Here is a 14,248-nt window from a genome sequence, read left to right on the forward strand (position 1 = left end):
AAACCTGCTTTTGAGTATATTCTTTCAGATGTATGCCTGTATGGGCAGGGGTGGAAGATGGTGACGATGGTGACCATGGTGCCTGGCTGCATTCCAGCTAAACTCTCCCTGCACTGTTGATAGGAGCTGGGATTCCTTACTGCCCTGAACCACTGTGGTGCTATGAAACTTTTCTCTTTCCTCTCTGGAAAGAGCTGAGGACTGCTTGTTTGAGGTCCTTCCTTCAATTTTTGTTCTGGTCCCTGCTTAGTTTTTTGACTCATGCATCCTAACTGCTCCTGCTTGAGTTCGTCACTCAGTGTGAGAGAGTCTGCCTGTGTAACTTCAGTTTTGTCCTCATCTCTGTTCTGGAAGGCCTTGGAGAAAGTGTCTAGCCACTTTAGTGATTGTTCGAGTTCTTACTGTCATGTCCCAAGTGCCCAGTAGCTGTGGAAGGCATTCTTTCAGGACAGGTTTAGTTTTGTATCTTGCCCAACCTGAGTGGTGGTGCTTGCTCAGGTGTCAGGAGGCAATTTGAGGGAGGCTTACATTGCTCTAATTTTGGACTTTCATTGCTTGGCCAGCTTCTATCCTACTGCCTCTGCTCTTTCATCTTAGCTTTATATTTCTTCACCTCTGTGGTCTTGTAATTTCACCTGACAAAAGGGACTGGTTGTAGCTGACAAAACTGCCTTGACTGGGTCACTGCAACTTGGACCCAGCTGTGCTGGTGCAGGGAAAGGGGCAGTAGCAAGTCGCTGGGAGCTGCACAGAAACATTACAGCCCACAGTTAGATAGGCTTAAGCAGTTTCATCATCGTTTAGATAGGTTATTGACTATATACTGTGACTCCTTGGTGGCCAAAGGGTTTTCAGGTATTGTGGGGTAATGCTGAGGGATGAGAGTGCTTTTGTTTGGAAAGAAGGAAAGGGATGGAAGTAGCAACTAACCAGTGAATTTTTATTTAACATGATATTAGATAAGTTACAAGCCTCCAAGTCTCGACCCCCATATGTCTTGTTGTAACCATATAACCCAGTCAGGAGCTTGCTGCCTGACTGTGTTTGTGTTGGCAGAAGTCCTTAAGGTCACTAATGCTGTGATACTGGCCTGCAAGACCCCCGCTGCTGCAACCCAGGCCCCTGGGCTTTGTTATCTCCCACCTTTTGGACTAGTTCCTCTTTCAGCAGATGCCATCGTGCTGCCAAACCTTCCCATACCTGTTGTTTATGTGCAGCATCCTTTCCTCAGCTCCTTGCCTACAGTGTCATGGCAACTCTTTGGACCTGCTGGAACCATAGGCTCATGGCCTGGGAGGCTGGGGCAGAGCAGAGAGAACAGAGCTGCAGCTCTGTAAAAACTCACACATCTCACCAGAAAATGACTGGACAGTGGCAGTCCCCATTGCAGAGTATAAATTTGGACTTTGTTTTAGGCACATATTTTAGTAGGTTTGAGCCTGGGTCAAAAGCTGAAGCTCCCTTGAGAGCTTCTGACAAATCATTATGCCTACTCATGTCTCAGTCTACTCTCCAGAAATACTGCAGCCTCATTCCCTGATTCCTCTTATAGAGGTACAAGGATGTAGCTTCAACTCACTTCACCTGAATTTATTACTTGCAGTAATGAAACTGCAAGTACGTAATTGTCACTGCAGTGATGCCAAGGACAGAGGATTGGCCTTATACTGACTGCTCTGCCAAGGGAGACTGGCTACTACACCAAAGAATTTAGAGTCAAGATAAGTTTTCCAAGGGCTGGAGATGCTTTTATTTTCTTTCATTCATGTGTTTAGTCTTTACTGGCCTTCCCTAATGGCCTTTAAGCTAATCATTTGGCTGCTGTTCTTCTGAGTGTTTTGGGGATAAGAGTTCATATTTGTTCAAAGCTTGATGACTTCAGAATCACGACATGCTGCTGGTGGTGGAACAAACATGGCTGTGCTTCCTCATTTAAAACTCCAAAGAGCATGTGGTGGAAGGTGCATGTTGGTCCAAGCAGAGGAAACCTGGCATGCTGGGGGAGAAGGCTCTGCTGTGCGCTCTCACATTCAGACTGTCACTACAGCTGGCTGCTTCTCTTGTGGAGCTGAAGCATGCAGACGGGAACAGCAGCATCCTGCCCTCTCCTTCCCTCCCTCCTGCCCACCACCTCACCAGGCCCCATATTCTTCCCTGAGCAATTTGGGTTGGATGTCCTTGGGAGAAAGGCAGGGTTAAAGCAGGCCGTCATTCCTGCACATGACCTGGTCTCTTGGTGGCACAGTTCAGCTGCACTGGGCTCTGATTTTGGGGTGGAAACTTGCAAAGCAGAGCTCCACAGAGACGTTCTGGCTGGGCCAGGTTCTGAGCTCTGACTGAGCTGCAGACCACAGAATCATAGAATGGCCTGGGTTGAAAAGGACCACAGCGATCATCGAGTTTCAACCCCCTGCTATGTGCAGGGTTGCCAACCAGCAGACCAGGCTGCCCAGAGCCACATCCAGCCTGGCCTGGAATGCCTCCAGGGATGGGGCATCCACAGCCTCCTTGGGCAACCTGTTCCACTGTGTCACCACTCTCAGTGTGGAAAAACTTCCTCCTACTATCTCACCTAAACCTGCCCTGTCTCAGTTTAAAACCATTCCCCCTTGTCCTATCACTATCGACCCTCGTAAACAGCTGTTTCCCCCTCCTGTTTGTATGCTCCCTTCAAGCATTGGAAGGCCACAATGAGATGACGGTGTTCTTTGCAGGAGACTTGGACCAGGTGACCTTTAAAGGCCCCTTCCAGCTCGCAAGTCTCTGTGATTCGACGGGGAAGCCCAGACCGCAGAGGTCTCTGCCGGCCGCGTGGCGTCGCGGTTTGGGCCTCCTCGGCCGCCGTCGCCCCCTCCATTGTGCGTGCTCAGCTGTTGCCGTGGCGACCGCTCTCTCCCGACCAATGGCGGCGAGGGCAAGGAGGGCGGCGGCCAATGAGAGGAGAGCGGGAAGGCGGGAGAATTGCGGCGCGCGGGCGGCGGCGGCCATGAAGAGGCAGCGGAGCGGGGCGGCCCCGGAGCCGGGCTGCCTGCAGGCATGGGCGGCCGAGTGCGAGACCCTGGCCTGCCGATGGCGGGTGAGGTACCCCCCCTCCCTGTCCCTCCCCGCGGCCCCGGTACCGGTTGTTCCCGGGAGGCTGGGCCCCGGTGCGAGGCCGGCAGGTCAGCGTGTCCGTTGCAGGCGGCGCGGGGCTCGGCGCACGGAGGAGCGGCGGCGGCGCGGCAGCTGCGAGGCGCCTTCGGGGAGCTGCTGCTGCGGATGCGGGGTGAGTGGCGGCCCTGCTGCGGTCTCCCGCCCGCTGCAGACCCAGGGCCGGGGTGTGCAGGGCACCGGCGTTCCCAGGCTGCTTCCCTGGGAATCCCGCTGCTTGGGTAAGCTGAAGGGAGGAGGGTGATGCGTTCTGTGCTGCCTCGAAACTGAGCTTAGTCCTTAATCAAAGGGATTAAGGCTCAGCCCCTGCCGTTGTCTGACCTCGTTAGGGAGCGCAACTGAGTTTAGGTATGTCTGGAAAATAAGAGGCAGCCTCTCCTTGGAGAGGAGTGGCTGCAGAGAGGGGCAGCTTGTCATCGCGCCGTGCTGAGGAGCTGAGGAAGAGCTGGGGCTCAGCATGGGGGAGAGAAGGCTCTGGGGAGACCTGAGAGCAGCCTGTCAGTATCCAACAAGGGGGTTGTGAGAGAGAAGGAGACAGACTTCAGTAGGACAAGGGAAATGCTTTGGAATTTAAAAGAAAGGAGATTTAGACTGGGTATAACAGAAAAGTTTTTTTACAATCAGAGTAGTGAAGCACTGGAATGGGTTGCCCAGAGAGGTGGTGAATGCCCCATCCCTGGAAACGTTCATAGTCAGGCTGAAGGGGCTCCGAGCACCTGATGGAGCTGTGGGCATGTCGTCCAAAATCTGAGAAAAAAACTCTAACTCCAATGTGGTGTTAGAAAGTAACATTTCTTTATTCCTCACCATACACACTGGGTGACTTGACAAACAAGTCTTCTCTCTCTCAGAGTTCAGGTTCTACATTTAAACAAATAAGACATACATATGCAGTACATTTGTATACATATTCATTTTTTCCCAAAACTTATTAATATATGCTAATGTCCCTCTGGGCATGTGCAGTTGTATTTAGGATTGTATGCTCAGTTTATCTTCGTTTTTCCACCATCAGCTTAACCACTAAGACTTTTGGCTGACCTTTAGCTGTTTTTCCACAACTTGGCAAATTTCCATTGCTTGTTAGACTATAACGAGCAACTTCCAAAACAATATAAATGAAATCTGAGGAAAACATCCTTGCACCTGGTAAAATGCAAAATTAAGTGTTCTGTTATGACTCTAGTGCTTCCTGTGAAGCAAAACTAAGAGAAAATAAGGCTATTCACACACCAGGCAAAGTTGAAATGGAAAGTTTTAGAATTAGCACTCACTGATTCCTTTGCTCTGATATATTGGTCCTTATACTAACATACTGGTCCCTATTGCTAAACAAACTCACCTATATCAGTTGTTCCTGATCACTGCAGAACTGGACTAGGTGATCTTTAATGGTCCCTTCCAACTCAGATGATTCTCCGATTCCTTGCTGCAAGTAGGCTTCAGAGAACCTGATGAGAGAGCAATGCACATAGCAGGATTTAAAGAGCAGAGCAAGTAAGTTGCCCTGTGGTGGCACCTGGGGAGAGACAGTGCAGGAGATCTGTTCAAGATAATAGATCAGTACTGGAAGGGGGCAGGTTTTTGGTGATCTTTTGGAAGTGCCGTAAGATAAGGCCTGGAATCCTGCAGTATCTGGATACCAGAGGAGCAGATGACTGAATCATTGCTGGCACCTGGAGAGGTGGGGAGCATCTGCTGTCACTCTAGTTTGTGCAGTCCTCAAGTTGTAGATTCACACCATAACAACAAACTAAATGACAGAAACTTCAGTTGTCACAAAGCATGGATGGTTGTAGGGTTTTTTAAAGCCGTGAAAAGGAAGATCAGTGTCTTGTTGGGTTTGATTACAGGCTTGCCACCTGCCCTCCCCACGATGCCTCTGGAGCTTACTGTCCTCTACAACTCGCTGCTCTTTGTCATGGGAACGTCTGACTGTGCCATCAAAGGAGAAGCAGAAGGAATACGCCAAGGGCTCCTCAGGGGTAAGGATAACTATCTCGGTGCTTTAGTGATGTCCCATAGCTGGCCAGAAGAGAAGGATCTTTGAACAAAAAAGACTGGCTCTGCCAGGAATGGAGGAGGTAGCGCTGCATGTGGCTGTGGATGATATGTAGCTTTGTGGCTGTCTTGCCTGCAGCAAAACAGAAAATTTTAAGGGAACTGAGAGTTCTCACTACATAAGGTGCCATTTCTCTAGTAAAGTTTTAGTGACATTAGCAAACTAGTGTTTTTATTATGGTATGGTGGGGTCAAAGAAAACTTACTAAAGATGCTGCAAGTTGGAGAGAAATCTGCAGTGTTAGCACATGTTTGCTCTTGGACAAATGGTCTCAGGAGAGCTCAGTAAAGCTGGAGTCATAGCTCTGAACTATGTCTCTTTTGTGTAAAGCCATTAGCTCTTCTCTCAGAGTTTGCTTCCTTTGCTGCTTCTGTAGCCTGGGCAAGCCTTGTTAAGTCCATTCCATCCCTTACTGCCACGGAGACCACACTTGTATCAGTGTTTCTCTGCCTGCTGGGAAGGTGTCTATTACAGACTACTGAGCTATTGTCTCATGGCTGCTTTTTGGTGAGATATTGGTGAGATATTTTGGTTTAGTTTTGATTTCTGGCTTATCTTTTTTTCCAGTTCTGGAGGCTTTTGGAACCTCTGGGCAGGACCTTAGCACAGAAGAGCTGTGGCAGAAGGTGCTGCAGGAAGTAACTGTTGAGGAACTACAGGCACCTTTGCACCGACTGGGGGCCTTACAGGCAGCATGGTGGCTGGCAGATAGCTGCCTGCAGAGTATCACTGACCTCTTCCGACTCCTGAGCAGTGCTGAGGTATCTGAGCATGGACGCATGCTGAGCAGCTCCTGCACTGCTGTGTGCCAGAGCGTTTGCCTGTTGTGCTACTCCTGCAGCTCTGAAGTGTAAATTAGTCATCTTCTCCTAGTCTTGGGGATTTCGTACACAGGTTACACCTTGCCTCCTGCAACTCTTGTAGTCTGCTTTGCTCTGCAGCTGGCACTTGAAGCTTTTTTGGGCGAGTTATGTCATTTGCAGCCAAGGCACTTGTGGGTGGGCATTAGCCAGTTTGTGTGCTCTGCCTCCAAGGGAAGCGTCTGACTTGTTTGCTGCTGCCAGGAGCCCCATTTAGCCTGGGCTTGTATTTCACTTTCTTGCTGTCACTGTGGGTTTCTAAGTCATCAGTGTGCTGTACCTATATTTGTGCAGTCTAAAATAAATACCTGTCAGTTTGCTGAAGGATGCAGAGCTGACAAATACTGTGTTTGTCAGGAAGCCTACTCTGCATATGTTTCCATACGCAGATCTGAAACAGTTTTTCCCAGTCATTGTGACAGATCCTCTCCCTAGCATCCCAGTTTACTGCAAACAGTTCCGAATGCTTTAATGGATCCCAGAGATCCTGGACTTTGGGGCACCAGGCAGATGATGAGGGCTGCTGGTAGACTTGCAGTCTCTATAGAGCAAACTGAGTAGCGAGGGAAAGAATGCTTCTTGCTAATAAGGAGGGGCAGATGCCTTCAGACAGCACTCAGACCTGCTTTGCTGGGAGTCCTTCTGGCTACACCTCATGCTGATGTGGAGACGTGCTGCCCAGGATCAGGCAGGAATTACAGAGGGTGGATTGTAGTTAAAGTAAGGGGATGGAAGAACCTTGCTCCCCCCCCAGAGATCACTGGGAAGGGTTTAGTAGGTGTTCTGTTTCCCAGTGCCCTGGAGTCTGTTTTTCCTATTTCTCTTCAGCATTGCACTCCTCTGCATATTCACAGGATCCAGAGAGAGCTTCCTGCAGTGGAGAGAAAAATGAGCTCCTCACACTTCTCAAGGCATGGAGAGCACCTGCTGAGGAGGCCTCCATTTCCCTTGTACAGAGCACTGAAGACTTGAAGGAGACCCTATGCACTGCAGCTGCCTTCTTGCAAGGTTTGTGTGAAGGAAGTGGTCACCCCTGTCACTCCCTCCCCTGCTCATTTGTCTCAACACACCCTCCTCTCACCCACCTGCTGTTGTTGTTTTGGTTGCTCTTCCTAAGCATGCCAGTCATTGGGCTTATCTCTTTGGAAGAGAGCCTGGACTCAATCTTTAGGCCTAAGCTCGGTATCCAGTGTTTCTCTGATTTTTCTCCCAGCTAAGTCTCTCTCTTCTTCAGCCCGTCTTGTGGCTTAGCTTGGTAAGCCACAAGATTACCAAGGGATTCAGTAATGGGATTCACAGTGATCTTGTATAAAATGGAAAGCTGGCAGGGGGCTTTCTTTTGTTTGTCTTTGGGTGTCTGACTTTTTGTGAGTATATTGTTCCTTCTGGATTACAGTGCTGTGGGAGACATGCAAAGCTATTTTGCAACCTTGTCATCTTGTATTTCAGCTAATTTCAGATAATTATTTAATTTTATAGAGCAGAATTTATAGAATGGTTTGGGTTGGAAGGAATCCTAAAGATTATCCACTTCCAACTTCCCTGCTATAGGCAGGGACACCTTCTACCAAGCTGTCTATAGCTCCACCCACCTGGCCTTGGACACTCCAGGGCTTCTCTGAGCAACTGATTCCTGTGCCTCACTATTGTCTGAGTAAAGAATTTCCTCCTAATATCCAATTTATATCTACCCTGCTTTAGTTTAAAGCCAGTAATGCTTTTCCTATCACTATGATCTTTGAAAAGCGCCCTCCATCTTTCCTGCAGGCCCCCTTTAGGTACTGGGCGGCCACAGTGAGCCTTCTCCAGGCTGAACAATCCCAGCTCAGTCTGTCTTCACTACAGGAGAAGTGCTTCAGCTCTCTGATCATCCTTGTGGCCTCCTCTGAACCTGTTCCAGCAGGTCTGCATCCTTGTTGTGCTGGATGCCTCAGACCTGGATGCAGACCTGCAGATGGTGTCTCACAAGGGCAGAGCAGAAAGGGACTTCCCTTGCCCTGCTGGCCACTCCTGTTTTGATGCAGCCCCAAATCCAGCACAGCTGGACCCATGGGATTGCTTCCTTTGGGAAGCTCCTGTGGGAGCTCCTGTGGGAGCAGATCTGTAAGCAAGGGATGAATGAGGAAGGTGTCCACATGTGCTTGCTTGATGGAAAGGCTAAATGGGAAGGGAAGCTGCAGAGCTGAGATATTGGATCTGTCCTAGGGTTGCAAGAGCTGGAGGCAGGGAACGTCCCCACTACCATTTGCCTTCTCCAGGAGGCTGCAGGAGGATTGTGCTCCAAGAGGGTCCTGGCCCAGATCTACGTCTGCCTTGGCTGCTGTGCTCAGAGAATGGTAATGTCCAAGACTCACCTCCCCTCTGTTGAGGGAAAAAGGGAAAGCAGCCCAGAGCAAGGTGGGAAAGCATGCTAATGTCCATGCTGCCTCTGCGTGGTTCTAGTCTGCTATAAGAAGACAAGGTTTCACGCAGAATTTTCCCTTTTTATTCCAGCCTCCTTGGCAGCCTTAAAATACAGGCAGGGCTTTTGTCTGAGTGTGAAAGATTGATGTGGAAAGATAAACTCAGAAAAATGGTTCCAGGGAGGGAGTCTGAAGTGCTGTGGACCACTGATATGAATATGCTGCCTTGCATATGCTGCCTTGCAGGGATGGGATGAGTTCTGTGAGAGAGCCTGGCAGTGCAGAGGGGGGTTTGGTGAGCTGCTGGGCTAACTTATATGAGTGTACTGCCTTTGCTTAGAGGGGATCATTGGAGAAGTAAAGCAGAATTGTAAAGATATCAATAAGATGTCCTTGCAGCAAACACCTCTTCCCCCCTTCCTAGGGCAAACCTCAGACAGCACTTCAGCACCTGAAGCGGGCCCTCCAGGTAGACTTCCAGTGCCATCCTGCCCTGTCTCACACTGCAGTGGTGTACAAGGAGCTTGGGGAGACAGATGCGGAGCTGCAGGCCCTATCTCTACTCTATGAGGTATGTGTGTTTCCTGTAGTTCTGCTCACTTTTTTTTTTTTTTTTTTTTTTGTCTCACAGAGCCTGCATGCACCTTCAAGCATGCTTCTGCTTTCTGAGGGATTCTCTAAAGTAGAAATCCAGTACCTTCAGCAACTGCTTCTTTGGATTCATCAGTGGGCAGGAAGGAGCCCAGCTTGGTCAGGAATTCCTGCTTTTGGCACCCAACTGTTGGATGTGGCGAGATCTGTGTCCTAATTCACGTTTTCAGTGGCTTGGGAAGAGGCTATTTTCTGGTGTCAGAGAGTATCAATCTCTTAATTAAGTGTCTAGAGGCCTAACAAGGCAGATTGTGGCTGTGAGATGTACATTAGTCAGTCACAGCAACCTTGATCTGCTTAGGAGGAGTGGGTCACAGCCATAAACGCTGAGCTGGCTCTTTAGCTGTTTGAAATGCATCACATACAAACATAGTTGTGGAGAGCAATCTCTTATTACTAATGGCCCCAGATCTGGTCTAACCAGGTCTGTGGCTGCAATGGGAGATGCTGTTTCAGACAACTCAGAGCACCTTGAACTGAAAAGCTGGGGCACAGTGTTCTCTGGGTGAGTGGTCTTATGTATCTTCTGATGCTGTGTGGAGTGTAGGAATCTGCCTGTCCCTTTGTGATCTTGGCTTGCTCTTCCTTTTCCTGAAAGTGGCTGTGATGTAGTGAGTGACAGTATTGCGCACACAGGATTGCATTACTTCTACTTTCTGGGTACATCCTCAGATGCCAGAAATAAGAAGTGATTGCAGCTGCTTGGGACTTGACCAGGATTGTGCTGATAATATATTTTGTTCCTGTTTTGCAGGCTCTGGAAAAAAACCCTCCATCAGCTACTTCCTCTAGTCCATACTTCCTAATCCGAGCAGATCTCCTTGTCAACACACCAATATTAGCTTCTCTCCTTCGCCATCGCCACCCCTCTGAAGTGAAGTACTTGTTGGCACAAAGGTGCCTCCAGGATGGGAGGTAACTGCTATTTCTAGTCTGCTTGCAACATGCTACATGTTTGGGATCTGTGGTGTTTTTTTTCCTTCTTTTTTGTGTTCCTGGAAGTCATCCAGTCCAGTAGTGCTGTTGTAGCTCTGCTGAAGTTGTAGGTATTGTAACTAGAGCGAGTACAGTGCAGGTAGCACCTGCAGGCTGACAGTTCAGGTTAGGCCTGGCTGCTGGCACTTCTCAGGCTCACCCTGCTCTTTCCAACAGTTGTCCTGTTTTTTCAGGGTGGCTGATGCAGTGGAACATTACCTGGATTTTCTGGCTCTGATTCAGGAGGGACTGCAGCAACAGGCAGGTATCTTGGTGACTTGGCAGATGAAGCCCTGGCCCAGACTTCACAGCTTGACTCCAGGCTCCAGTGTCCAATCTGAAATATGGAGGAAATGAACTGGTGTTTGGTGACTCTGGCCTGTGTCTTTGGATTCACACAAGAGACTGCTTGCCACTGCTGTCCAGAGAAACAGCTCCCTCTTCTAGAGAGCAGCTGTTGGCCTGGTTTTGGATACCCTTTGCTTTAGGAGTAGGGCTTTGCCTTCTTGACTGCTGAGCTATTGTTGCGCGACCCCTGCTTCCTGCAGCAGGCTCAAGTGGCTGTGGGGATGGGTCTAAGCTTTGCTGGGCAGCAACTGGGTTCCCAGTAAGCATGGTCCTTTTGCTTGGCTATGTCTTAGCACTGCCATCACTTTTGCTCACCAGGTACCCCTAGATAGTGGCTCACCTCTGCCTAGGATCCCTGAGGTGTTCCTGGAAGCAGCATCTGCCTTGGAGCAGGATGGAAGACATCAGGATTCATTAACAGTGTGTGATGAGGTCATCAGCAGGACAACTCATCTAGTCCCACAGATAGTACAAGTTGAGGAGAAGCTGGAGCAGCCAGAGTGCGCATCACTGGGGACTGGGTTATCTGGTGGGCTCCTGTCTCAGAAGAGAGAGAGTCTGTTCTGCCTCTTGTGGAGAGCAGCTGCATACCTGCACCAGGGCTGGGTGTGGACCAAGCTGGGCAATGGCAAGGAGGCCATAATGCAATTCAGCAGGTAACAGTGTCGTGCTGCGAGAAGCAACCTCTCTAGCAGGCTGTAATGACTGGTGTGAGCAGAGCACAGATCAGCGTGGGGACTGGTGTGACAGCTTACAGCTGACCTTCTAGTCCAGGCATGGCACTGAAGTTCCTCTGTTCTACCACTTTGCAGGTGCCTCAATGACCTCTTGCGATTTCAGCCTTGTGGGCATAGTGTTGAAACAGCAGGTAGGCACTGTGTGGGATCTGTGTCTGGTTGTCTGCTTCTGTATGCTTGGCAATGGCATGTAAAAGGAGAAGCCTGTATCTCCAGTGCCATCTTGGGCAGGAGGTGGTTGTTGCAGTGTGCTGAGCTTTGTGCCACACTGAAGGGTCTGACTGATTTCGTTGAAGCAGAATTTGGCCTTGGCTCTGCTTTCTTTTCTCTTAGATAGGTGACAGTTAAATGGATTGTGAACTGGGAAGCTTCTCGGTACTGGATTTCAGGGAAAATATTTGTATGAGTTTTGCAGATGAGCAGGCAAAGACCAAGCTATTACTGCAGTTACTCCTGATGTTCTTTGCTCTTACCCTTTGCTGCCTCCTGGCCTTTCCTAGCCTGGCAGCAGTCTTGGCTCTGCCGCTGTTTGTGCAGCAGGGGAGCTGGAAGATGAGCAGCCCAAACAGATCTCACACATCTTCACCACTAACCTGTGACTTTATGTGACAGAGAATCTCCTGCCAGAAGTGAAGGTTCTCCAGAAGATCAGGTTGCTTTCTCTGATTGGGCGAGGGATGCAGTTTTTGGAGCAGGAGAGGCACAAGGAAGCCTTGCTGGATTTCCAGCATGGCTGGCAGATCTCACCAGGTAAGAGGTTCTTTTTGATGAGGAACAGAGAATTTTCACTTTTTTTTTTCTTTTTTTTCCTGTACTGCTTTAATGACTTCAGCAGAAAGATGTCATGATTTAGTCATGCTTATTCAAATGTCAAGGGCTACTAGCATGTTACATATTTGAGGTGCTCCTCTGAAGCTTGGTGAGCTCACTACTAGCTATTGCTTGATAAATGCATCAGAACACTGATTATGATTACTGCCCTAAGGCAGCTTGAAAGTTTTCAGTTCTTTCCACTCCCAGTACAGTCAGCTTCTTCTCAAGAAGGTCTGCTTTTCTAGAAGAAAATAGCTGGATAGCTGGAGTCTTGCTTCATCTATGGAAGGTGCCTGTCTACACATGGCAGCCCAAAGGCTGAGTGTGCAGGCCTTAAAGGGAAAAGGGTGCAGAGCAGCATGCTATGAGTGTTGTGGGGTGACCTCTGCAAACCTCTGCTGCTCAGTGTTCCAACAGTGCTGAGATGCTGTAGGGGTCTGTGTCTTAACAGGATCTGCCAAAACTGGTGGTCCCAGTCCTGACCAGGGCTCCTTCCCAGCCAGTGCTATGCGCTGGGACAGCAGATATGTATGCAAGGAAAACCCCAAGTCATGTCCATACAGAAGAGTGGCTGGCTGTGCTGCAGGACTGATGCCATCTGGCTTCCATCCTGGCTGCCAGCCCCAGGGTTATAATTAGAGCCTGTGACATAGTCAGCAAAGTCTCCTCCCCTGTTGCACCAGCTGTCCTCATGTTCAGTTCCTGCATCTGGTAGCTAAGCTTCTTTTGTAGCACTGCAGCAGTATGGAGGGCCTGCTTTTTCCCTGCTAAAGTCTGAATCCATCATTGTGTCTTGTAGATGACCCAACTGCTGCCTTCTACCTGGTGCAAGTCCTGTGGAAACTGAACCGAAAACAAGAGGCTGCTGATTACTGGCAGAAGTACTTGGAGAGCCCTGCTGGGGAACATGGGCAGCAGGAAAGACAAGGAAGGTGTGTAGTAGGGCATGTGGGATGTCAAGAGGCCACACACAAGCGCTCTGGCAGTGCAGCCTGAGTTCTAAATTTTGTGAACAGTTTAACTCAGCTCCTCCTAGCCTGCACCTGCAACTTGAATGAATCATAGAATCATAGAATGGCCTGGGTTGAAAAGGACCACAATGATCATCTAGTTTCAACCCCCCTGCTATGTCAGCATTCATCCTGCAGGGTCACCAACCAGCAGACCAGGCTGCCCAGAGTCATATCCAGCCTGGCCTTGAATGCCTCCAGGGATGGGGCATCCACAGCCTCCTTGGGCAACCTGTTCCACTGTGTTACCACCCTCTGTGTGAAAAACTTCCATCTAATATCTCACCTAAACGTCCCCTGTCTCAGTTTAAAACCTGAGGAGCTTCGCCCCTCTGTGTACTCTGAGATGCTCTACAAAAGAGCAGACACAGAGCTAAAGCCTAGTTTTGTGATGGCAGAATGGGAGAGTAAAGGCTGGGGTGAAAACTGGGGGCTTTGTGCAGTGCAGGAGGAGTGAACTTCCTAGTATAGTAAGACTGTAGTGAGGGAATGTCACAGATCTTATGGCTGCAACACTCTCTTCTCTTTCAGGCCCTTCCCTTTGTACCTGGGCTCATGTCTGAAGCTGGCAACTTTCCCAAAGGATGAATCTCTTGCTAAGTGCATACAGGATTACCTCAGGACCACAAGACAGAATTCCTCAAGATAGTTGAGTCAGTCTACTCATTGTCACCTGCTGCAGTTTTGCTGCCTCCCAGGGTGGCATGAGGCCCTTAAGGACTCTTCCAAGATTCAAAGCAACTTTTGGATGAAGGTGGTTTCCCAAAAGACTGAAACAGAATAGACTTCCTTTCCTAAGGATAGTCTCAGATCTATTTAATTTATATAAATTTTTCTGGGGCTTCTTTTCTCAAAGCAATTCAGAGTGAACCTTTGCAGTGAAGATCATGGCCTTGATACTGCTAGAGCAGCTGTGAGTCTGAGGAATATAGCCTGGGAGTGTGGGAGATAAGGAGTGAAGATTCTTTTGGAGTTAACATCAGCTGGGCTGCTGTACCTTGCTGAGTCCTGCTCTGTGCTCCTTGCTGCAAGGAGCTGATGGCAAAGCTGGATGTTCTTATAAAATAAAGGGTTGTCAGATGCCCTGTCCTACCTGTGCTTTGTATGTTTGCTTTTTTGCTCAGTCGCTACAGTTTGGAGCCTAGAAAAGTGTCTGAAGCTCAAGTGTGTGGCTTGGAGCTCTGACTTTGGTGTGGTGTATGAGCCAGCAAAAGCAGTTGAGACCCGGGGCTGCTCTCCT

General features: G+C 49.2%; 1 protein-coding gene across 1 annotated transcript; it reads left to right on the forward strand.

Annotated features, from left to right (window-relative positions):
* The first annotated feature begins 2,476 nt into the window (after nucleotides 1-2,476).
* On the forward strand, nucleotides 2,477-14,100 carry FANCG (FA complementation group G). Its single transcript, XM_031609172.2, has 14 exons — nucleotides 2,477-3,076; nucleotides 3,181-3,265; nucleotides 5,004-5,135; nucleotides 5,780-5,973; nucleotides 6,927-7,080; nucleotides 8,278-8,408; nucleotides 8,899-9,045; nucleotides 9,880-10,040; nucleotides 10,295-10,361; nucleotides 10,767-11,104; nucleotides 11,261-11,316; nucleotides 11,798-11,935; nucleotides 12,798-12,930; nucleotides 13,540-14,100. The coding sequence occupies exons 1-14, from the start codon at nucleotides 2,477-2,479 to the stop codon at nucleotides 13,655-13,657; spliced, it is 2,454 nt and encodes an 817-aa protein (XP_031465032.2). The 3' UTR covers nucleotides 13,658-14,100.
* Nucleotides 14,101-14,248: the final 148 nt, after the last annotated feature.

This window comes from Phasianus colchicus, chromosome Z (genome assembly GCF_987193195.1).
Source record: "Phasianus colchicus chromosome Z, bPhaCol1.hap1.1, whole genome shotgun sequence".
NCBI classification, from domain to species: domain Eukaryota; kingdom Metazoa; phylum Chordata; class Aves; order Galliformes; family Phasianidae; genus Phasianus; species Phasianus colchicus.

Excerpts from the sequence above, each read along its gene's own strand:
- FANCG (XM_031609172.2), top strand. The coding sequence starts at position 2,477 with ATGCCTCCAGGGATGGGGCATCCACAGCCTCCTTGGGCAACCTGTTCC. Across the intron at positions 5,974-6,926 it reads GACTCCTGAGCAGTGCTGAG|GATCCAGAGAGAGCTTCCTG; the intron begins GTATCTGAGCAT and ends GCATATTCACAG. Across the intron at positions 7,081-8,277 it reads TGCAGCTGCCTTCTTGCAAG|GGTTGCAAGAGCTGGAGGCA; the intron begins GTTTGTGTGAAG and ends GATCTGTCCTAG.